This window comes from Hyla sarda, chromosome 1 (assembly GCF_029499605.1).
Source record: "Hyla sarda isolate aHylSar1 chromosome 1, aHylSar1.hap1, whole genome shotgun sequence".
In the NCBI taxonomy this organism is placed as follows: Eukaryota; Metazoa; Chordata; class Amphibia; order Anura; family Hylidae; genus Hyla; species Hyla sarda.
This window is the reverse complement of record NC_079189.1, coordinates 542,182,020-542,206,593: the sequence shown is the minus strand read 5'-3', so window position 1 is coordinate 542,206,593 and position 24,574 is coordinate 542,182,020. Positions and strand designations below refer to the sequence as shown.

The 24,574-nt window shown below is 43.1% G+C and overlaps 1 protein-coding gene across 2 annotated transcripts in view; it reads left to right on the top strand.

The window, feature by feature from the left end:
* Positions 1–16,746, top strand: part of RGS7BP (regulator of G protein signaling 7 binding protein) — a 109,348-nt gene extending 92,602 nt beyond the window's left edge. For both annotated transcript variants that reach the window (XM_056541319.1, XM_056541316.1), the window contains exons 4-6: positions 4,897–5,041; positions 11,348–11,418; positions 15,840–16,746. In XM_056541319.1, the coding sequence (XP_056397294.1) occupies positions 4,897–5,041; positions 11,348–11,418; positions 15,840–15,931 (308 nt within the window). In that variant the 3' untranslated portion in view covers positions 15,932–16,746. The remainder of the gene's footprint in view (positions 1–4,896; positions 5,042–11,347; positions 11,419–15,839) is intronic.
* Positions 16,747–24,574: the final 7,828 nt, after the last annotated feature.

Below are 24,574 nucleotides of genomic sequence, written 5' to 3'. Positions count from 1 at the left end.
AATTACTTAAGAAAGAATGTGATCCTCCGGATAAGAAAACCTTCATTCCCCAGGAGAACCCATGGTCTCCAGGAAGGAATCTTTACCATTTGAGGACTTAGATACCTTAAAAGACCCTGTGGACAGAAAAGCGGACATTTTTCTCAAAGGGGCTTGGGAGACTGCAGGGGCCACTCTAAAACCCACTGTCGCTGGTACCACTGTTGCAAGATCCCTGGTGATGTGGGTTGACCAGTTGTCTTCATTTGTGCAAAATGATATGCCCAAAGAGCAGACTCTTTCTTTAATGGCCACAGTTAAAAAAGCTTCTGGTTTTCTGGCAGATTCATCTTCAGACACAGTTAGGTTATCCGCCAGATCTGCAGCACTAACTAACTCCGCTAGAAGAGCGCTCTGGATAAAAAATTGGTCAGGGGAAAGTGGCTCTAAAAGTAAGTTGTGTGCCATCCCCTGTGAGGGAGAATTTTGTTTGGTTCTGTCCTCTCTGATGTATTAGACAAGGCTGGGGATAGAAAGAAAGGGTTCCCATCTTCCCAGCCCCTTAGGCAAATAAGCCTTTCCACTTTGAAGCAAAGAGAGGTGGTTAGAATAAAAATAGAGATCCTTCTAACAAGTGGAAGTTTTCTCGTAAGGGGAGTTGCCTTATGTTCAATCAGCCTTGCACTTGTACCAAAAAACTTGACTCCCAATGACGGGATCTCCAAGTAGGTGACAGACATAAAGAATTTTTTCCAGAGTGGGAAAAAATTTCTAATTGTTCTTGGATAATCCAAACTATTTGAGACGGTCTCCGTCTGGATTTTGTTTTTGCCACCTACTCAGTTCCTGGTCACAAAATCCCCTCCAGGACCTTCAGGGCAGTCCTCTTTAAAGGGAGAATTATTATCCCTTATAGAGAAAGGGGTTTTGGTTCCTGTACCCCCACAAGAACAGAGTTTGGAGTTTTTTTCTACTCTTTTATTCTTGGGAAAGCCAAATGGAACGTTCAGGGTGATTATTAATCTTAAACCTCTGAATCATTATTTGATTTATAATCGTATTAAAATGGAGACAATAAAATCCACAGTTAACCTTTTGTTTAAGGATTGTTTTATGTCGTCTTTAGATTTAAAAGATGCATACCTTCATGTCCCTACCCACTCAGATTATCAGAAATATTTAAGAATTGCAGTTTTTGTAAATTCTCAACTCCTTCATTTACAGTTTTGTGCCCGGCTCTTTGGTATAGCCATTGCTCCTAGAGTATTCACAAAGGTTGTTTCAGAAATGGCAGTCCATATTGGGGAGGGAGAAGGGCTTTTTATTCCCTATCTAGATGACTTTCTGCTGGTGGCAGAATCAAAAGTTAAAATAAAGTAAAAAAAATTTGTCCCGTACTATTGATCTCCTCCATAAGCTGGGCTGGCTAATTAATTGGGAAAAATCCTCCCTTCTTCCTTCTCAACAGAAAGTTTTTTGGGGATTTTGTTTGACTCTTCAGTACAAAAATCTTTTCTTCCTCCAGCTAAAATAGAGAAGAGTATCTATTCGGTGGAGGAAATTATTAGGTCCCCCTGTATATCTATTAGGAAGGGAATGTCAGTTTTAGGTTTGCTCACAGCCGCTATCCCAGCAGTCCCCTGGGCCCATTTCCACTCTCGGGTTTTACAATTAGAACTCCTTGGGACTTGGGATGGTTCCCAACCGGATCTATATAGACGCATTGTGTTGCCCCCTCAAGCTTCTTTAGACTGGTGGTTAGTGAGTGATAACCTTTCTAAAAGGTGTAGATTGGGTTTGTCAGGACCCTGTTGTCATCACTACTGATGCCAGTCCTTGGGGATGGGGTGCTCATTTGGCTAATAATTTTCAGGGCCTCTGGGAGGATGAGGTGATGGCTAGATCCTCTAATTTTAAGGAGCTTTTAGCAGTGTCTAGAGCTCTTTAATCAGCTAGTGACTTCATTAGTGGCTCTAATGTATAGTGTTTCTCGGATAATACCATCACTGTGTCTGTCATAAATAGTTACGAGAAATCCATCCCTTATGAATTTATCTTTTCAGGTCCTGTCCTTTGCAGAATCCCATCTAAAGACAATCTCTGCAGTGCATATAAAAGGTCAATTTCATTCAGTTCAAATTCATTCTTCAAGGGGAATGGTGGTTGAATCCAAAAATATTTATCAAGATCACAGCCCTATGGGGAACCCTTCAAGTGGATCTTTTCGCTACCAGGTTCAACAGACAGATCAGAAACTTTCTTTCCCTAAGTCCAGCAGACACTCCCTTAGCTGTGGACGCACTTTCTCAGACTTGGGATTGGGACTTGGCCTATGCCTTTCCTTCCCTGGCTCTAATTCCCAGAGTCATAAGAAAAATCAAAGAGGACAGAGCAACAGTCAACCTAATCGCCCTATTCTGGCTACGGAGAGCATTGTTCTCCTGTTTTGAGGACTATATCTCTGGCAGATCCCTGGGTTCTCCCGGAAATCCAGGACCTTCTCAGGCAAGGCCCTTCATCCAGATGTCCGCAACCTTCATCTGACGGCTTGGCTCTTGAAACGATAATTCTGAAGTCCAAGGGTCTGTCAGATGCTGTTATATCCACGTTAAAATATAGTAGAAAACCAATGACTACAAAGATTTATTTTAGAATTTGGAAAAAGTTTTGGTCATTTTCAGATTGTACTAATTTTAATTTTGACATGCCAAATTATGCCTTTTTATTCTTGAGTTTTCACAAAAAGGACTTGAGAACGGATTAAGTGCTGCCACCCTCAAGGTACAAGTAGCTGCTCTAGGGGCATTATATGGCCAGAAAATTGCGGGCATATCCCTGGGTGGTGAGATTTTTTTAAGTCTGTTACCAGAATGCAGCTATTCAATCCACCAGCTGTTTCGCCTTGGGATCTTTCTTTGGTGCTTACCTCTCTCTGTAGCCTTTGTCTTCTATACCCCTAAAGAGTTTAGTAAAAAAAAAAAAAAAAAAATGCTTTTCTTATAGCTGCCAGTAGAGTAGGGGAGCTAGTGACCTTATCCACTAGAGAACCCTATATTCAAATCTTAGATGATAGGATTATTTCTCAAGAAGTTGTCCTTCCATCCTTCTGTGCGAATCCATCTTCAGAAGGGGAAAATTAGCTTGATGTCCGCAGATGTGTTATAGAGTATTTAGAAAGGACCAAAAATTTTAGGAAGTCAGATAAATTGTTTGTTCAGTTAGCAGGTCCCAATAGGGGAAATAGTGTCAGAGCAGATACTATTGCTAGATGGGTTAGGCAGGCCATTGTTGCAGCTTATTCCTCTGCAGGTCTGTCTCCTCCAGCCAACCTGAGAGCCCACTCTACTAGAGCAGTTGCCTCATCATGGGCAGAGAAAAGAGGTGCTTCTATTGCTCAAATCTGTAGGGCGGTTACTTGGTCGTCCCCACATACTTTTTTTTTCGGCACTATAAACTCAGGGTTGACGATCTATCCTCCTTGGCTTTTGGGCGCAAAGTTCTTCAGGCGGTGGTCCCTCCCTAATACTTATCTGGTATTCTCTCTGGTGGTGCTGTCGTGACTGGGTGGAAAGCCAGTATTAACTCACCGGTAATTCTATTTCCTCGTAGTCATGACAGAACCACGTACTATTCCCACCCTTTTTCTTGTTCTTCTCACATGTGGTGTGTTCACTGTGGTGTAAAAAAAAATGTATGTACATTTATCTGTTTGGTGTTGTTTGCTAACTGTATGTAGGATGCTTCTTAAGTCTCGGTAATTCACTGAGGCTGAGAGGGATGTGCATCCTTTTTATACTCTAGGTTTCCTGTTCTTGGAGGAGGAATCCATCTCTCTGGTGGTGCTGTCGTGACTACGAGGAAATAGAATTACCGATGAGTAATTACCGTCTATTTTGTATTTAGCTTCCCTTGGCCGTTGTGGAAGACGACAACAGGGGTTATTGTTAAGAGAGGATAAAAATGCATCAATTAAAATTGTGGACCCCTTCCAGTTAAAAAAAAAAAATGTCATCAATAAACCATTAAAATGCACACAATGTTGAAACAGATGATGTGGATAAATGAAAGTCTCCTCTAACAGGCCCACAAAAAGGTTTGCAAAGCTGGGTGCCACACCAGACCCCATTGCGGTGTCTGTATGTTGGGCAAAAATGCATTTCTGAAATTCAATATAATTGTGGGTTAAAATATAACGAAGTTCCTTGAGGATAAAATCACGTTGTGACTGGGGTAAATCAGGATCATTATTAAGAAAGTGGGCCACAGCATCAAACCCCAGATTGTGATCCATTGTGAGCAACAACTATTTTTCTTTCCAAACAACTTTTATAATAGAGGATATAAAATCAGTGGTATCTTTAAGGTATGACTTAAAACTAAAAACATATTTGTGCAGTAGAAGATCCAGATAGTTTGACAAATTAGAGGAAACGGAACCTCGACAGAATAATTAAATTCACTTTATATCCATATGCCACTCCCCCTATGTTTTATAGAGTCTGCATAGAGCACTGTGGTCAGACAGAAAGGAAATTCAAAAAGAAAAGAACTTCCTGTGGATCAAATAGCAACTGATAAGTACAGGAAAGACTAAGATTTTTAAATAGAAGTAATTTACAAATCTGTTTAACTTTCTGGCACCAGTTGATTTAAAGAAAAATGTTTTCCAGTGGAGTACCCCTTTAACTACTGCCATGCTGTTACACCAGAGGTGCCACAGAGAGCAGAAAGTGTACGTGAATAAATGTAAATGCATATAAGTGAATGTGCCAATACTATTCTTGTTAAATACTTGTTTATTAATGTGGTTTCAGGATGTATAAAGGTCTAGACTTAAATCTAAAACATCATAAAATGTAACATATTAAACGCATATGATATAAAGCCTGAGCTTTTCTATGTGTTCCTGTCTTAAAGGAAAAGAGCATTGTGCCGGTCCAAAGATCATAGACTACAAAACAGATGAGAGCTCAGAAGTTCCAATCCTAGAAGATACGTCTTCATCACCAGTGGATGTCCAGTACTGTTGGCAGGTTTCCACAGACATTGAGAACACAGAAAGGTATACAATACCAAAAAATAAAGTTTCATGCGTTCCATCGTATGCTGTAATATAGAAGCATACTACTCTAGAAGCAATGGAGACAGGGATTTCTCTGACATATGGGACCTGATGGAGCATCAAACAGAGGCATACAATTCCTTTTGGTTTTGTAGTAGGGTTGGCAATTCATTTTAGGTGTTCAGGTCATTATACAATATTTTTGACATGTCAGAAGTTTTGATCCGTTGCTGTCTATGTGTTCAGACCCCTAGCAATATCTGAATATATCCGGGTGAAGTGCAGGGTAGCATGCTTCAATGCCCAGCCAGTTGCAAGAGACAGACCCATAGACTTATAATGCAACCATCTCCTGCAATTGGACAGAGATTGCAGCCGGCCAGGGAGTTAAGCACATTACTGCTACTTCACTCAGCTATATCTGGAAATTGATCAAAACTTTTGGCGTGTCCCTGTGATATGTCAAAAGTTTTGTATAATGACAGGAACAATTTAAAATGAGTCACAATACCAGACACAATCCACGGACAAGTGTGGTGTTGTTTCCAGAAGAAAGCTGCCATGTTTTTTATTTTCTAAATTTTCAAACTCTCAGCTATTAGAAAAGAAACGGTAAAGAACAATTTACAGTATAAAGCTAAATCAAACTAATGTAACAAGTTGTTTCTCCAAAGATAACACGTAATCCTACTTTTAATTACTTCTGCTGTCTCAGATTCTACCCTTTAAATGGAATCAGTTAGAAATAAGTCTAGTAAAGGGTTAAGTGTGGCCTAAAAAGTCAATCCCCTAAAGACCAGGAAAATTTTCATTTTTGATTTTTCATTTCCTTCTCCTTGCCTTCCAATAGCCATAACTTATCACACTGCCGTTGTGCATAGTCCTTAAATGGCCGTTAGGCTCTTTTTATTTTTTTCGGCCTTCAACGGCTGTTATCTGGATGGGGCACAACGGGCAATAACGGGTCCCGATGGATCCCAAGCAGTATTTTTTCTCCGGCTATTCTCCCTGACTCCCCCAACAGCCGCCACACTGCAGTGTCCCAAAGGCAGTGTGAAAGAAGCGTGATATCAAATTTATATCGTTTTTGCTTAATTTTACTACTGTCAATAAATAAATATAAATGTACACACACACACACACACACACACATATATATATATATATACATACATACTGTATCTTCCATAAGTCCACCCCTCACACTTTTGTAAATATTTTATTATATCATTTCATGTGACATTTCATGTGACAAGAAATGACCGTCTGCTGCAATGTGGTGCACGACCTGTATAACAGTGTTTCATGTTGTGTAAAAGTAACTTAACACACAACAATTAATGTCTAAACCTTGGCAACCAAACGGAGTACACCTCTGAGGGAAATGTCCAAATTGGGCTCAAAGTGTCAATATTTTGTGCGGCCACTATTGGACATGGGGTTCATCAGAGCTTCACAGGTTGTCACTGGAGTCCTCTTTCATTCCTCCATGACGACCTCGCAGTCCCCCACCTTCCATTTGAGGATGCCTTACAGATAGGGTTTAGGTCTGGAGACATGCTTGGCCAGTCCATGACCTTTACCCTCAGCTTATTTAGCTTCTTTTTCTTGGAGGTGTGTTTGTGGTCGCTACCATGTTGTAATACTGCCCTGTCGTCCAGTGTCCAAAGGGAGAGGATCATGTTCTGCTTAAGTATATCACAGGACATGTTGGCATTAATGGTTTCCTCAATAAACTATATCTCCTCAGTGCCAGCAGCACTCATGACGCCCCAGACCATGACATTCCCACCACCATGTTTGACTGTAGGTGAGACACACTTGTCTTTGTACTCCTCACCTGGTTGCCGTCACACACGCTTTACACTATCTGAACCAAACAAGTTTATCTTGGTCTTATCGGACCACAGGACATGGTTCCAGTAATCCTTGTCTTTAGTCTCCTTGTCTTATATCATGTGGATCAGGGGGTCCGGGGAGATACAGTGAGGATCAGGGAGTCTGAGGAGACACAGTGAGGATCAGAGGGGTCTCCCTAGATATGGAGAGGAGCAGGGTCCTGAGGAGCTAAAGAGAGCATCAAGGGGTCTGGGGCATTTAAATGTAAAATAACAAGCTATGTTCATTACAAATATATGGCTAATATGGGGGAAATAATTTTTGTAAATAGGCTGCCAAGGGGTACTGGGGCAAAAAAAGGTTGAAAAGAGGTTTTTGCCATGAGATGCCATGCTGAACTTTCATTGACCAGTATTAGAGAGTGTGAGCATTAACACCAAATTTAGGACACCTGCTTCCCATTCACGCCTGACATTGGGGAAGGAAAATGGCTAATTGAGCCCAATTTGAACATTTCGCCTTAGGGGTGTATTCACTTTTGTTGCTAAGGTTTAGACATAGATGGCTATGTGTTGAGTTATTGTAACCCTCCTCGGTCCAAGGGCATACAGGTACACCCTTGCCCCCTGGTACTTAAGGACCAAAGGCGTACCTATACGCTCTCGGCGGAATGCCTGCTAAAATCTCTCAGCAATCATCCCGTGCAAACCCCTGGGGGGGTCCTGAGGCCAGCGATTTACGGCGATTCCGGGTCAATTGGGTGTCCGGTGAACCAGAAAAGGGTGAGGTAGCACAGGTACCACAGGAGGTGCCACCTCACGATCGCGCAATTGGTCGGTCCGAATGACCGATCAATCACCTAGCCTGCTGGGGGGTTGATTGTGGTGGCGATTTGGACATTTGGGGGTCCATTACCTATCGATTGGGGAAAACGGGGGACCCTGGCATCGGCGTCGAGGGTCCCGGGATCGGCAGCATCGGCGGAGGTCCCTGGCTGCGGCAGCAGCAGCTTCAGTGTTGGCGGATGGATACAGCAGGAGGTGAGTTGTTTGACTCCTGCTGTTGCTTATCAACTACTTCTAGCATGCACAGCCAAAGGGCATGCTGGGAGTTGTAGTTTTGAAACAGCTGGTGGCACAATTACAACTCCCAGCATGCCCTTTGGCTGTCTGTGCATGTTGGGAGTTGTAGTTATGCAACAGCTGGAGGCACATTATTTTTATGAAAAGGTGTGCCCCCAGCTGCTGCATAACTACAACTCCCAGCATGCACGGACAGTCAAAGGGCATGCTGGGAGTTGTAGTAGTGTACCTCTTGCTGTTGCATAACTACAACTCCCAGCATGCCCTTCTGCTGTCAATGCATGCAGAGAGTTGTAGTATTGCAACAGCTGAAGGCACACTGGTTGTGAAATACAGAGTTTGTTACCTTACTCAGTGTTTCACAACCAGTGTGCCTCCAGCTGTTGCAAAACTAAAACTCCCAGCATGCACTGAGAGACCATACATGCTGGGAGTTGTAGTTTTGCAACAGCTGGAGGCACACTGATTGTGAAACACTAAGTTAAGTAACAAACTCTCAGTGTTTCGCAACCAGCATGCCTCCAGCTGTTTCATAACTACAACTCCCAGCATGTATGGTCTGTCAGTGCATGCTGGAAGTTGTAGTTTTTGCAACAGCTGGAGGTTTATACCCCCCTCCCCCATGTGAATGTACATTGAGTTTCCCGCTGCAAGTTTGAGATGAAGCAAATTTTCCACCGCAGCTAAAACTCCCATTGGGAAACTCTCTGTAAACCCCCTAAAATGAATGTACCCTAGAAGCAATACACTACACAAAACAAAAAGTAAAACACTACATATACACACACCTTTACACAGTTACTCCCCCCCCCTCCAATTAAAATTAAAAAAAAAAAATCTCGTACGGCAGTGTTTCCAAAACAGAGCCTCCAGCTGTTGAAAAACAACAACTCCCAGTATTGGCATGCTGGGAGTTTTGCAAAAGCTGGAGGCACCCTGTTTGGGAAAGACTACTGTAGGGTATTTGTGGTGGCGGAAGCAAGTGTAATGTTTGCATTCGGGTCCACCCCTATGCAAATCCCTAATTTAGGCCTCAAATGTACATGGCGCTCTCTCACTTTGGAGCCCTGTCGTATTTCAAAGCAAAAGTTTAGGGCCACATATGGGATATTTCCATACTGGGGAGAAATTGCGCTACAAATTTCGGGGGGCTTTTTCTCCTTTTACCCCTTATGAAAAGGGAAAGTTGGGGTCTTCACCAGCATGTTAATGTAAAAAATGAAAAATGTTTACACTAATATGCTGGTGTTGCCCCATACATTTCATTTTCACAAGAGGTAAAAGGGAAAAAAGACCCCAAAAATTTGTAAGGCAATTTCTCCGGAGTATGGGAATAACCTATATGTGGGTGTAAAGTTCTCTGTGGGCACACAACAGGGCTCAGGAATGAGAGCGCACAATGTACATTTGAGGCCTAAATTGGTTATTTGCACAGGGGTTCTGACATAAACGCAAGAAAAAAAAACACCCACATTGTGACCCCATTTTGGAAACTACACCCCTCATGGAACGTAACAAAGTGTATAGTGAGCCTTAACACCCCCCAGGTGTTTGACAAATTTTCATTAAAGTTGGACCTGAAAATGAAAAATTAGATTTTTTTTTTCACTAAAATGCTGGTGTTTCCCCAAATTTTTCATTTTCACAAGGGGTAATAGGAAAAAATGCCCCCCATAATTTGTAACACCATTTCTTCTTAGTAAGGAAATACCCCATATGTAGATGTAAATTGCTCTACGGGCGCACTGCAGGTGCCAGAACAGTGGACCACCCCACATGTGACCCCATTTTTGAAACTACACCCCTCACGGAATGCAACAAGTGGGAGCAGTGAGGGCTCGGAAGAGAAGGAGCACCACTGGGCTTTTTGAGGGAGAATATGGCTGAAATTGAAGGCCATATGCGTTTACAAAGCCCCCATTGTGCCAGAACAGTGGACCCCCCCCCCGCATGTGACCCCATTTTGGAAACTAAACCTCTCACGGAATGTAACAAGGGGGTGCAGTGAGCATTTACACCCCACAGGTGTCTGACAGATTTTTTTAACAGTGGTCCATGAAAATGAAAAATGTAATTTTTAATTTGCACAGCCCACTGTTCCAAAGATATGTCAAATGCCAGTGGGGTATAAATGCTCACTGCACCCCTTATTACATTCAGTGAGAGGTGTAGTTTCCAAAATGGGGTCACATGTGGGGGGGGGTCCACTGTTCTGGTAGCACGGGGGCTTTGTGAATGAACATGGCCCCTGACTTCTATTCCAACCAAATTCTTTCTCCAAAAGCCCAATGGCGCTCCTTCTTTTCTGAGCATTGTAGTGTGCCCGCAGAGTACTTTACATCCACATATCAGGTATTTCCTTACTCAGAAGAAATGGTGTTACAAACTTTGCGGGGCTTTTTCTCCTATTACCCCTTGTGAGAATGAAAAATTTGGGATAACACTAGCATTTTAGTGGCCAACTTTAGTGAAAATGTGTCAATCACCTGTGGGTGTAAAGGCTCACTCTACCTGTTACGTTCCTTGAGGGGTGTAGATTCCCAAATAGTGTCCCATGTAGGTTTTGTTTGCTGTTCTGGCACCATGGGGGCTTCCCAAATGCGACATGCCCCCCCAAAACCATTTTAGCAAAATTCGCTCTCCAAAAGCCCAATGTGGCGCTTTCCCTTCATAGCCATGTAGTGCGCCTGCATTAACTTTACATCCACATATGAGGTATTTCCTTACTCGTGAGAAATGGGGTTACACATTTTGAGGGACATTTTCTACTCACATCTAATCCTAGTTTTATTAGAATTCAGTACCTGTTTTCATTCTAACTCAAGACATATCAAACGTGACCATTTGTGTTTTTTTTATAAAAAGGGAGAATGATCCCTATTCCTTACCATATTCACTTGAATACCTAACTACTGAAGAAAGGGGCAAGAGACCCCTGAAACACGTCTAGCCCAGCCTAACTATCCTCCCTTGCCAAGGAAACCCAACTAACTTTGCTCACGATCTCCAACCTTGTTGAATTTACCAGTTTGAGAATCACTTGGCACCATCCATTGTTTGATTTTCACATCGCTCCACAACACCCAGAGCGTGCGCTCCAGCACATCAGGACCACAACAGGAATTTACAAATCTGTTTTACAAAATTTACAAAAACTTTTTGGCACCAGTCGATAAAAAAAAAAAAAAAAGTTTTCCACTGGAGTAACCCTTTAAGGAAGAAAATAGTCTGGCATGTTGGATTTGATAATATCCGTGTACGCTTCACATCTTCTTTTCATCCACTACAATAATGGATGTACATTATGGAACAGCACATGGTGAGGAGCTTGTTCATAAAATGTACTGCTCTTCGTGTACTGATAAATGTTGCCTATTCTTTTCAGAGACATGAGGGAAATGAAGAACCTCTTAAGCAAACTCAGGGAGACCATGCCTTTGCCATTAAAAAACCAAGGTAAGTGCATCTCCTCTGTATTGACAAAAATTTTCCCCAGAACATCATATGGAAATGTGACTAGCACAAGAAAAATATCCAGATCTCAATGTACAAGGAGCTCTTCATAGATGATGCATGTCTAGATATCAGTCAGTGAAAGGTCCTTAGACCCTTAGCAAAACATCTTAAGAACACAGCTGTTTTTCACCTTAAAGGGGTACTCCGGTCCTGAGACATCTTATCCCCTATCCAAAGGATAGGGGATAAGATGTCTCACCGCGGGGGTCCCGCTGCTGGGGACCCCCACAATATTGTATTCGCCACCCACCTGTTTGAGCTGCACGCCGCGGTGCCTGCTCACAAACAGCCGGGTGGCGACCATGGGGCTGGAGTATCGTCACGTCACGACTCCGCCCCCATCTGCCATCACTCCCCCTCCCATAGACTTGCATAGCGGGGGCGACATCACACGGTGGCGGAGCCGTGACGTCACAATACTTCAGCCCCGTGGTCGCCACCCGGCTGTTTATGAGCCGGCACCGCGGCGTGCAGCTCAAACAGGTGGGGGATGAATAAAAGATTGCGGGGGTCCCCAGCGGCGGGACCCCCGCAGTTAGACATCTTATCCCCTATCCTTTGGGGGGTATATCAAATGATATAGTAGAACTCTGTTAACTTATTGTACCATATAATACAATATATGCAATACATATAGCACAAAAAAAAATCGCTGGCACCTTGTACGCCACTTGTGGCGCCACTTTACCACACAGACCCCTATAGTGTATGTAAGTGCTCTGAAGCTCAAGGAGGGCTCCAAAAGTTTGAAATATATACAAAATCATTCTCAGAAACTGACATGGTTTTTTCTGAAAGAATGTGAGTTGCAAATCAACAAAGTTTAGCAAAGAATTGAGAAGGTGGTCTCTAATACTAGAACGGATTGTGTCTTTAGCCAGGGAATTATTTATATTTCCAGATGTTACTGTAAAATAGAGAGAGCTTTGAAGAAATGTAAAACACTTCCCAGAAAACATACAGAACACCAAGAGAGGGTATGAAAAACATCCTGTCTAGTCACATCAGATCTCATCACAACAGTCAACCTGAAAGGGCTTCCAAAAAGTGTTAAATCGTATGGGAGAACAATATAGGGGGACATTTATCATTGTTTGCTTTCATAAGCGAGTTGTGTAGGCATGTAGGCATTTTTTTTTTTTTTTGCTTTGGCTTTGCTTATGTGTGACATATTTATCATACTATCACAGGGGGTTGATAAATTTGGCACACATAAGCAAAAACCAATAAAACAGCTTTGGAATACCATTTTCTTAGTACACATAAGAAAAAAAAATATGTATGTGTTTTTATAAAAAAAAATGTAACACTTTTTTCCCCCTAAATGTACTAACCCATTTTATTTTTTTATTTTTTATTTTTTTTTATTTCAGATCCGTCTATCCTGTGGGCTACTTCAGGTTTAGTGGACTATGATGACCAGAAGTTTTTTTTTGTTTGTTTAACATTAACAACATTTTGTAATGAGTACTTGAGATTACCCCGGTACCCACCACCACAGGGGTGTCTGGAAGAGCCGGTACCAATGTCAAAAATTGTGCTCCTGGGCCTAGGCGGTAACAGGCTGGCGTTATTTAGGCTGGGGAGGGCCAGTAACAATGGTCCTCACCCACCCTGGTAAGTCAGGCTGTTGCTGTTTAGTTGGTATCTGTCTAAGAATAAAAATAGGGGGAACCCTATGTGTTTTTTCTTTTATTATTTTATTATTTATGGGGAAAAAAAACATAGGGTTCCCCATATTATCATTCGCAGCCAAATACCAACCAAGCAGCAACAGTCTGACGTTACCAGGATGGGCAAGGACCATTGTTACTGGCCCTCCCCAGCCTAAATAATGCCAGCCTCTTACCGCCTAGGCCCAGGAGCGCCATATTTGACACTCCGGGCCTGTTGGTAGTGGCTCTTCCTGACAACGGGTACCGGGGTAATAATTGGGGGTTAGCACTAGCTGTTTTTGGTACTAAAGCTAAGCCCTGGCTTAGTAATGGATTCTGTCTATCAGACTGCTTCCACTACTAAGCCTGTAAAGTAAATAATAAAAATAAAAAAAACATGTTTAAAAAACTTTAATTTTTAAAAGCACTCCCTCACAAGCCTTCATTAACCATTTTATTAACATTAAACAAAACAAAACAAAAAAACACTGGTCATCGTCGTAGTCCACAGGATACACGGCTCTGAAATGAGAAGGAAAAAAAAAAACAAGAAAAATAGGTTAGTAAATTTATTGTAAAGCACATTTCCCACCCGCACCACACTCCCAGCATGCCCTTACAGTAAGAACATAAAGGGAGTTGCAGTCATGCAGCAGGGCAGGGGGGAGATGTGCTAGCGGTGACAAGCTTGTCACCTGCCCCCACTGCATAACTACAACTCCCAGCATGCCCTTACAGTAAGGATATGCTGGGAGTTGTAGTCATGTGGCGCAGGCGGGTTACAGCTTGTCATCCATCCGCCCATCTAACACATTCCCCCCCCCGTGCCGCACAACTACAATTCCCAGCATGTCCGCTGGGAATTGTGGTAGTGTTGTATGGGTGGGAGATTGCGGGCGGGTTACAAGCTTTTCAGCTAGACAGCTTGCAAGCAAAAAAAGCTGCTTAAATCCCCTGATAAATCTCCCTCATAAACTTTATTGATCGAAGTATGAATTTCATATGAACTTTTTTATGCCTGCAGTGAATATATATATATATATATATATATTCACTGATGGTCTTAAATTACATTCTAAGCTCATTATAACAACTGCAAGGGCCTTTCGGTGATGGCTAGTATTCCAACTTAGATTATTTTAGAATGATTAATACATTTTAATCTTCAGACCTTCAGAGATTGGCTAGTGACTGGTTCACTTTCCTGTATGTAACCCTTCTTATTTATAAAATATGGCTGGTCCATTGTTTATGCCTTCTGTCTCAACCCCATTCCTCATAGTCTGTAAGCTCTCACGAGCAGGGCTCTCATTCCTTCTGTTTGAATAGTTAGTGTGTAATGTTATGACTGATACTTGTCTTTATTTGTACCCCAAAATTGTAAAGTTTTGCGGAATCTGTTAGCGCTACATAAATAAAATTATTATTATCATTGAAGGAGAACTGTAGTGCAATATAACTTATCCTCTATCAGAAGGGGATTCTGCAGGAAGCACCGTGTCGTCCCCAGCAGGAAGCCGCGGCAGACTCTCTATGGGATACATGGAGGGGACGTGTCAGCCGCCGCGTCATGCAGGGATGGAACACCCCCTTCCAGCTTACTGCCGCTCCCCCATACAAAGGATCGCAGGTTCGCGATCTATAACTTATCCCCTATCTTTCGATGTCTGCCACTATATTATGCTGTCTTCAGCACATTAAGCATGAGGTTAAGTTTCCACACAGGTTGTTTCAGTTTTTGAGCCAGTCATAAGTGGATCTGGTAGGAAGGAGAAGTATAAGTCCTTCCTTTATATTTCCTATTCCTTTTGAATCCACTTCTGGCTTTGGCTCAACAACTGCAGTGGGAGTTCTCCAAAAAACGCCAGGAAAAACCTGTGTGGAAACTTAGCTGAACAAGGATGAAAGGTTCCCTTAAAAATGTTAAAGTGTACCTGTCATAAAAAAAAAAAAAAAGTTTTACGTGTCACAGACACATGTTTCAATCACTTAGGGTTTCAGTGCTGAGACCCCCACCGATTAGGACAGTGGTCTCAAACTGTGGCCTTTCAGATTTTGAAAAACAGCTAAAGACAGCCCGGGCATGCTGGAAGTTGAATTTTTGCAACATCTGGAGGGCCGCAGTTTGAAATCACTAGATTAGGAGAACGAGCAGGGATAAGCTCATGGTAGCGCATTGAACTCCCGGGCTCTCAGTGATCATTGTCTCACTGCCCCATGGACTTATAATGGAGCAGCGAGACCAAGAACGCTGAGAGCCTGTGAGTAGAGCACGCTACCACATGCTTTTTAAGACTCATTATCCTGATGAGTGAGGCTCTCAACATTAGGACCCTGACCGATCAAAACTTTTCACATGTCATTGTCTCTTCAGTGTAAATAAAGTCCTAGCACTCACCAAGTATATTCAGGAATAAGGAGCTTTATTTCATATCCTTCAAATCAAATAGGATGCATTTCAGCGGTAACCTTCCTCTACTGTCTCAGCATGATTTGTATGATTTGAAGGATAAGAAATAAAGCTCCTTATTCCTGAATATACTTGGTGAGCGCTAGGACTTTATTTACACTGTTTCTGGACCTGATCCATCATGCGTGCCACTCCCAACAAAGTGACTACCAATCATTGTCTCTTAAGAGAAATACTGAAGGAAACATTTGGTTAAACTCAATGATTAATGCACATCTATTGTCCTTTCTGTACAGACGACAGTAGCCTCCTCAACTTGACACCTTTTCCACTCGTCAGAAGAAGAAAGAGAAGATTCTTTGGATTGTGTTGCCTCATCTCCAGTTAAAAATAAAGAAAAGCCATTCTTTCTGCAGATACGTTATAATTTGACCTTTGCCGTCATATATCGTATTGAGGTTGGTTAATTCATTATGTATTCAGTGTTGCCTAAACTGCCTTGTTTCAAGACTTGTAGAGTTTGGAGATGAACACCATCACCGGTAGAGCAACCAGCAAGTGCGAGGAAGCCATCAGCGATCAGCTGGATATGGTGTAAGAGACTTTCTGAACACGCCGATGTTCATGGCATACAATAAATATGCAAACCGCTTTGATGTCCTAGTATTGTGCTATAGGAAAACCATTCCATCGGCATCACAATGGAGGTTAACTATGGATAATAGTGACAACAATTATTATGCGAATATTGATGTATCAAGGCCAATAACTGTACTTTTGTATTTTTGGTTCTTTCTTTCTTGTCTCAATCATACTTAGTCTTCCACAATGCATCAGGATTTTGTCCAGAACCTCAGCCAAGTTTCTAACCTACTAACTAGAGGATGAAAATATTTATGGCTTGTACATATATCGTAATCTTGATGACGATCATCAGTATTTTCCTTTCAATCGAATCGTGTGATTTTCACAATTTTGAAGAGGTTATACATATATATATAAATATATATATAGTGTATTCAATTTCCTAAAATATATCCTCATGACCTAGAAAGACAGTCTACCATATATTGTTACTATAGGAAGTTGAAGCATGGTGTCTGCATATTGACATAGTGTTAAATCTGATAGGGCATGCCAGAGTTAGCTCAGACTGAAATATACCCTACATTTTACATTGTTAATAAAAAATTTTTAGTTAAATGTGTGACATGTGCGTTGTCTCCTTCTATTATTAGGAGAGGTCATTGCCAAATGAATGGATGATACCTGATTTGGATAGTTTGTGTATCATGAAGATGATCAATAAATCGGTGTACATGCTGAATGAAAAATGAATGAGCAAAGATTCATAATGGGAAGACGAATGATGTATACCAAGAAAAAAAAAATCATGACTAAATAGGAATGCAGAAGAGTGGATAAAATACTGGTTACCAGTGGACTTTTGTAAGAAAAAGATACACAGAGATTTCAGGTGTGGATGTTCAATGATTTAACCCCTTAAGGACACATGACGTTCTCATACGTCTCCATGTCCGAGTCCTTAAGGACACATGACGTATGAGAACGTCATGTGCTTTACCGGCCCCCTGCAACCATCTGGAGCGGAGCCGGCGCCCGATGCCTACTGAAATTGATCAGCAGGCATTGGGGCATATCGCCCAGGGGGGTCATGATGACCCCCCATGTCGGCGATCGCGGCGCATCGCTCGTCAATTCAGACGAGCGATGCGCTGCGATTCCGTTCCCCGCTCGCCGGGCGGGGATCGGAGCCGGATGTCTGCTGATTCCTATCAGCAGACATCCCGGCAGTGTGCCGGAGGAGGTCCGGAGGACCTCCTATACCGGCGATCGCTGCAGGACGCCGGTAACTACTAACCGGCGTTCTGCAGCGGTTCCGGGTCATCAGGGTCACGTGTGACCCTGTGACCTGGATATAGATGGTGACTGGTGGTGTAGTATACACCACCAATCACCATCCATGCTGTACTGGGGGCTGGGATTGTGGCCACCCCCCTCAGTACAGTTGTGATTGGGTGGCCAAAGTGGCCACACCAATCACAATGTAATGGGAGGGGATCTGGTGGGCTAGGAGCATGTTGCTCCGTTCTGCCCGCCATTTCACAGAGATCTGGTGTGCAGGACGGAGCCCCGTGCTGCCCACCATCCCCTCAGTTAAAAAAAAGTGCCCCTTGCCCCCTTTCTGTGGCCCCTTGGCACAGAAATCCCCAGGGATAGCTTTAGATTAGGTAGGGACAGGTTAGGGTTAAAAAAAATATATATTTTTTAATTTTTTTTTTCGGCGTACCTCAGTGGGTGTCCGTGGGTCCGTAGCACCTTTAGCTGCGTGACCCCGACCCTGCTGGGTCGCTGCGGTCTGCCGCCAGCCTTTTTTTTTGGCGCAGATCTTTTTTTTTTTCTTTTTCACTAAGCGTGTGTGCGGACCCTCTTAGTTATAAAAGAGCGGTCCGCCACCGTTTGTTAAAGCCCACCCACCGCCTATGGGTGCAAAAACACGCTCGAAAACCCGAAAAAAAGCGCCGGCACCACAAAAAAAAACGCTGATCAGTACTACGGGACTGATCAGCGTTTTTTTTTGTGGTGCCGTCGCTTTTTTTCGGGTTTTCGAGCGTGTTTTTGCACCCATAGGCGGTCCGTGCCACCAGTAGCAAGCGTGTACTGTGTGGCCGGACCGTACCTGTGTCTGCGGCGTGCCTCACCGCTGTCAGTGATTTATCACTGATCAGTGTTTTTTTGTGGTAAAGGCACCTTTTTCGGTTAACGCGTATTTTATTTTTTTTGCACCCATAGGCGGACCGTACCTGTGTGTGCAGCCTGTCCCACCACTGTCGGTGATTTATCACTGATCAGCGTTTTTTTTGGGGTTCAGGCGGGTGCATTTTTTTCGGGGTAAAGCGTTTTTTTATTTCATTTTTCGGGTTTTTTGTGTGGGGGTCTGTGAACAAGCCACCAGCCACTGTCCTGGGCTGAGTGGCCGGACCCCCTACAGACTTCTGCGCCCCCTGCCGCCACAAGCGCTAATCAGTGCGCACACCACTGATTAGATAAACGCTTATTTTTTTGGCGCAGGGTTTTTTTTTTGCGCTAGAATTCCCCCTTTTTTTTAAAAGTCCCCTTTTTATTTTATATTTTTTTCTGTTAGGGCGGGTTAGTTTAGTTAGGTTAGGCTAGGGCGGGTTAGGGAGGTAGTATCGCACCACACCACACCACACGCAGCACACACACCAATAAAGTTTTCCCCCCCACACACACACATACCCGTATCCCCATTAGAGTTTGGAAATGGCCCGCAGAGTGTTTTCGGCGGAGGAGGCATATGACCTAATTGCCTCCGACTCTGAAAGCATCTCAGAGGACGATGAAGACCCCACCTTCCTTATTTCATCGTCCTCCTCATCATCTAGTTCAGATGATGAGCCAGCAAGGCGGCGAACTCGCCGCCATGCGGTGCCGCAAACCTCCTCTGTCCTTGAGCCTGTGCCCCATGCTAGTATGAGTCCCCCTGGCGCTCATACTAGTGAAGTCCCCCTGCCAAGGTCACTGGTACCTCGTACCGGAGAACTTGACTGGGCTGAGCCAGCAGACCACGAGCCCGTGATTCCTGAGTTTGTTGGCGACTCAGGAATCAAAATTAACATCGCCGGGTTCACTGAAAAGGACTTTTTCGGTCATTTTTTCAGTGACGACTTTGTTAATTTAATGGTTACACAGACGAATCTGTACGCCCAACAGTTCGTCGCCGCTAACCCGGGCTCACTTTTAGCTAGACCCGGTGGCTGGACTCCAGTCGTTGCAGCCGAAATGAGGACCTTTTGGGGCCTCGCGCTGCATATGGGTATAGTTAAAAAACCCAGTGTCAGGCAATATTGGAGTGGGGACATCTTTTACCAGACACCCCTCTACAGTATGGCCATGACACGTTCCCGGTTCAAGGCCATTCGGAGATGTTTGCATTATGCTGATAATGCGGCATGTCCCCCCCAAACTGATCCCGCGTATGACCGCCTGTATAAAATCAGGCCGGTCATCAATCACTTCGGGGACAGATTTTGGGAGGCCTATGTCCCGGGGCGGGAGGTCTCTATTGATGAGTCGCTCATCAGCTTCAAGGGGAGACTCAGCTTCCGGCAATACATCCCGACCAAGCGAGCGCGGTATGGCGTGAAGATGTATAAACTTTGCGAGAGTACCATTTGGTACACTTGCAAGTTTATAGTGTATGAGGAACGAGATTCCCGTTTTGAACCCCCAGAATGTCCCCCCACTCTGGGTGTTAGCGGGAAAATCGTTTGGGGCCTTTTGCACCCATTGCTAGATAAAGGTTACCACCTTTACGTGGATAACTTTTATACTAGTATCCCTCTCTTTTCATCCCTCGCCGCCAGATCCACGGTCGCTTGTGGGACAGTCCGGAAGAATCAAAGAGGCCTTCCGCCCCATCATTCCCTACATGCTCTTATCCCCCGGGGTGAGTCCCGTGCCTTTTCCCATGAGAACCTGTTGTTGGTCCGGTATAAGGACAAGAGGGATGTCCTTATGCTCACCACAATTCATGGGAATGGCAGCACCCCTGTCCCTGTGCGAGGGACCAGTCCTCAAGCCCGATTGTATTCTGGACTACAATCGGTATATGGGGGGAGTTGATCTTTCTGATCAAGTCATCAAGCCATATAATGCCATGCGGAAAACACGCGTATGGTATAAAAAGGTTGCGGTCTACATGGTACAGGTTGCCATGTACAACTCTTTTATACTGTACCAGAACGCTGGCAACACAGGGACATACCTGGAGTTCCAAGAGGTAGTTCTAAAGGCCCTCATCTTTGGTGACCGCCAAAGAGCGGGTCAGAGCACCTCTGGAACTTTAGGTCCCCGGATCGTCCCCGGCCAACACTTTCCAGGTGTGATCCCCAACACTGGAAGGTCGGGACGAACCCAGAAAAGATGCAGAGTGTGTCACAGGAAGGGGAGACGGAGGGACACCACCACTCAGTGTGACACTTGCCCCGATCATCCGGGCCTCTGCAAAGGCTGCTTCAGGGAGTATCACACTTCCATGGAGTACTAAATTTTCCATCCTTTGCCGTAAATTTCATTCCCCAGAATTCGGCTCCAATGTACCAGTCCAGGGTACATTATCTTCCAAATTTTATACCAAAATACCCTACCCCCAAAAATCAAAACCCAAAACCTCTTTCCCAATGCCCCTCATAATATCTTTGTCCCCCAAAAATGGGTCATGGGACACAGAGTCAACAGCATTGGAGGTTTGCAGTTGCCTCAAATGCACAACGCTCTCTCTCCCCACCTGAGCTGGTTGCGCATTTGAGGTAACAGAATAGGGACGGCCCCACACATCCCCTTCCCCGAATGATGATTCAGAGTATAGGGTTTGGGGCGGGCATCATTTTTACTTTTGGCTGTACTCTAGGCCATCATTCTGGGAAAATAATTGGCATTTCAGTTCTAAAATTGCAATTTTCTTCCCCCCCATAGTACTCTTCATCCATTCCTGGAAAATAAATGAAGGGAACACCCGTCTGTTACAAATCTCCACTTCACCCTATACACCTTCCCTAGGGGGTGTACTGTTTGTAGTATTCTCACATGTGGGTGTTCCTTTCTTGTATTTTCCTCTGAATGTATGTAACTGTTAGGTCCGTAACAAACATCCGCCTCAAATGCGAAGAGTTCTCGCTGAGCTCTGTCGTATTTCCAGGCGGCAATTCGGAGTCACATGTTAGTTGTTGCCAGAAAAATGAAGCAGAGTATAGGTTGAAAATTGCAATTTTCAAAAGCTACCCTTCATCCATTCCTGGAAAATAAATTTAGGAAACACCTGTGCATTAAAAATGTCCTCTTTACCCCTATACCCAATCCTCAGGGTGGGTACTTTCTGTAATGGTGCCACATGTGGGTGTTTCATTTTTGTATTTTCCTCGGAATGTATGTAACCGTCAGCTACTGATATGCCAAAGGTCACAAATACAAAGTGACCTCTATGACTTCTGAGCCTTGTTGTGCGCCCGTCCAGCACGTTACCCCATATGTGGATGTATTTTTATAGTCAGGGGGAAAAGCCCTCAAGAATTTGTAACCCAATTTCTCATATTACTCCTTGTGAAAATTTTCATAATTGGGTAACCCCAGCATTTTACTGTAAAAAAAAAATCTAATTTTTCAATTTATGGCCCACTTTTCAAAAAACCTGTGAGGTGTTATTTCCCACTGTACCCCTTGTTACGTTCATTGAGGGATGTAGTTTCTAAAATGGTGTCACATGTTTTGTTTTTTTTTTTACTTTTATTGCACAATGGGGGCTTTATAAATGCACATGACCCCGACTTCAATTACAACAAAATTTTCACTCCTATTCTGAGCATTGCAGTGCGTCCACAGAGCAATTTACATCCACATATGGGGTATTTTTTTTCTCAGACAAAATTGTTCTACAAATTTTGGGGGCCTTTTGCCCTATTACCCAATGTGAAAATGAAACATTTGGGGTAACACTATCAATATAGTGCAAAAAAATCAAATTTTTCACTTTTACGGCCCACTGTTCAAAAAACCTGTGCGGTATAAGTACTCACTGTAACACTGTTACATTCCCCAAGGGGTCTAGTTTCCAAAATGTATGCATGTGTTTTTTTTTTTTACTGTCCTGGCACCATAGGGGCTTCCTAAATGCGGCATGCCCCCAGAGCAAAATTTGTAACTCCTTCTCTTCTGAGACCTGTAGTGCGCCAGCAGAGCACTTTTCACCCCCATATGGGGTGTTTTCTGAATCGGGAGAAATTGGGCTTCAAATTTTGGGGGGTATTTTCTGATTTAACCCTTTGTAACAATGTAAAATTTTTGGGAAACCAAGCATTTTAGGTAAAATTTATTCTTTTTTTTTTTTTTGCATATGCCAAAGTCGTGAAACCCCTGTGGGGTATTAAGGTTCACTTTACCCCTTGTTACGTTCCCCAAGGGGTCTAGTTTCCAAAATGGTATGCCATGTGTTTTTTTTTTTTGCTGTCCTGGCACCATAGGGGCTTCCTAAATGCGGCATGCCCCCAGAGCAAAATTTGCTTCAAAAAAGCCAAATGTGACTCCTTCCCTTCTGGGACCTGTAGTGCACCAGCAGAGCACTTTTCACCCCAATATGGGGTGTTTTCTGAATCGGGAGAAATTGGGCTTCAAATTTTGGGGGGTATTTTCTGCTTTAACCCTTTGTAAAAATGTAAAATTTTTGGGAAACCAAGCATTTTAGGTAAAATGTATTCTTTTTTTTTTTGCATATGCAAAAGTTGAGAAACCCCTGTGGGGTATTAAGGCTCACTTAATTCCTTGTTACGTTCCTCAAGGGGTCTAGTTTCCAAAATGGTATGGCATGTGGGCGGTTTTAGCTGTTCTGGCACCATAGGGGCTTCCTAAATGCAACATGCCCCCCAAAAACCATTTCAGAAAAACATACTCTCCAAAATCCCCTTGTCGCTCCTTCGCTTCTGAGCCCTCTACTGCGCCCACCGAACAATTAACATAGACATATGAGGTATGTGCTTATTCGAGAGAAATTGGGCTACAAACACAAGTAAAAAATTTCTCCTTTTACCCATTTCAAACATTAAAAAATTGGGTCTACAAGAACATGCGAGTGTAAAAAATGAAGATTTAGAATTTTCTCCTTCACTTTGCTGCTATTCCTGTGAAACACCTAAAGGGTTAACACACTTACTGAATGTCATTTTGAATACTTTGGGGGTGTAGTTTTTATAATGGGGTCATTCATGGGGTATTTCTAATATGAAGACCCTTCAAATCCACTTCAAACCTGAACTGGTCCCTGAAAAATATTGAGTTTGAAAATTTTGTGAAAATTTGGAAAATTGCTGCTGAACTTTGAAGCCCTCTGGTGTCTTCCAAAAGTAAAAACTCGTCAATTTTATGATGCAATCATAAAGTAGACATATTGTATATGTGAATAAAAAAATGTATTTTGAATATCCATTTTCCTTACAAGCAGAGAGCTTCAAAGTTAAAAAAATGCAAAGTTTTAAATTTTTTTGTCAAATTTTGGGATTTTTCACCAAGAAAGGATGCAAGTTACCATAAAATTTTACCACTATGTTAAAGTAGAATATGTCACGAAAAAACAATCTCGGAATCAGAATGATCAGTAAAAGCATTCCAGAGTTATTAATGTTTAAAATGACAGTGGTCAGATTTGCAAAAAACGCTCTGGTCCTTAAGGCCTAAATGGGCTTTGTCCTTAAGGGGTTAAGCTATTACTACCACTAGGCTGCGATTACATATGTCCGGCATCCGGCATAGGTGAACTTAGCCTAGATCTCAACACAATTGATGCCATAACTGATGACAACGTGCAGTTATCATCAGTTGTATGGCATCCGGCGTCCATTGTTTTTGGATTCTGGACAGGGGAACAAACTGTGTTCCCCTGTCCGGTGCAGTCCGGCAAATCTAACCATCTGGTGTAAAAATTGAGACACTGGATGATTGTGATTTGTCCCATTCAAATAAATGGGATCAGTTCTAGCATTAGTTTCCTTCCGGTGCACACTGGAGGGAAACTATGCCAGACATATGTGAACCAAGCCTTACATAGTTACATAAAAAAAAATCAAGTTTATCCTGCTGCTACTCAGCTTGTCATCAACAGGTAAATCATCCTTGTCTTACGACCCTGTTTGTGTATCCTGCTGAAAGTACTGTTTTTTGTTTATTTCAAAATTATATGAAGGTACTTTTTAAAAGAGGTTATAACAGGATCTCTGAAGAAAGATCCAGAGCTAATGAAGATGACTTATTTATTGGGTACACAACATTTCACGAAACACAAGGTAGCTAACGCCTACACATTTTAGGCAGAATGTGTCTGCAGATAAGAACCATTCGGCCCATCTAATATTCTGAATATTATGAATAGTCCCTGGCCCTATCCTATATGAAGGATAGCCTTAAGCCTATCCAATGCATGCTTAACCCCATGCCGCATATG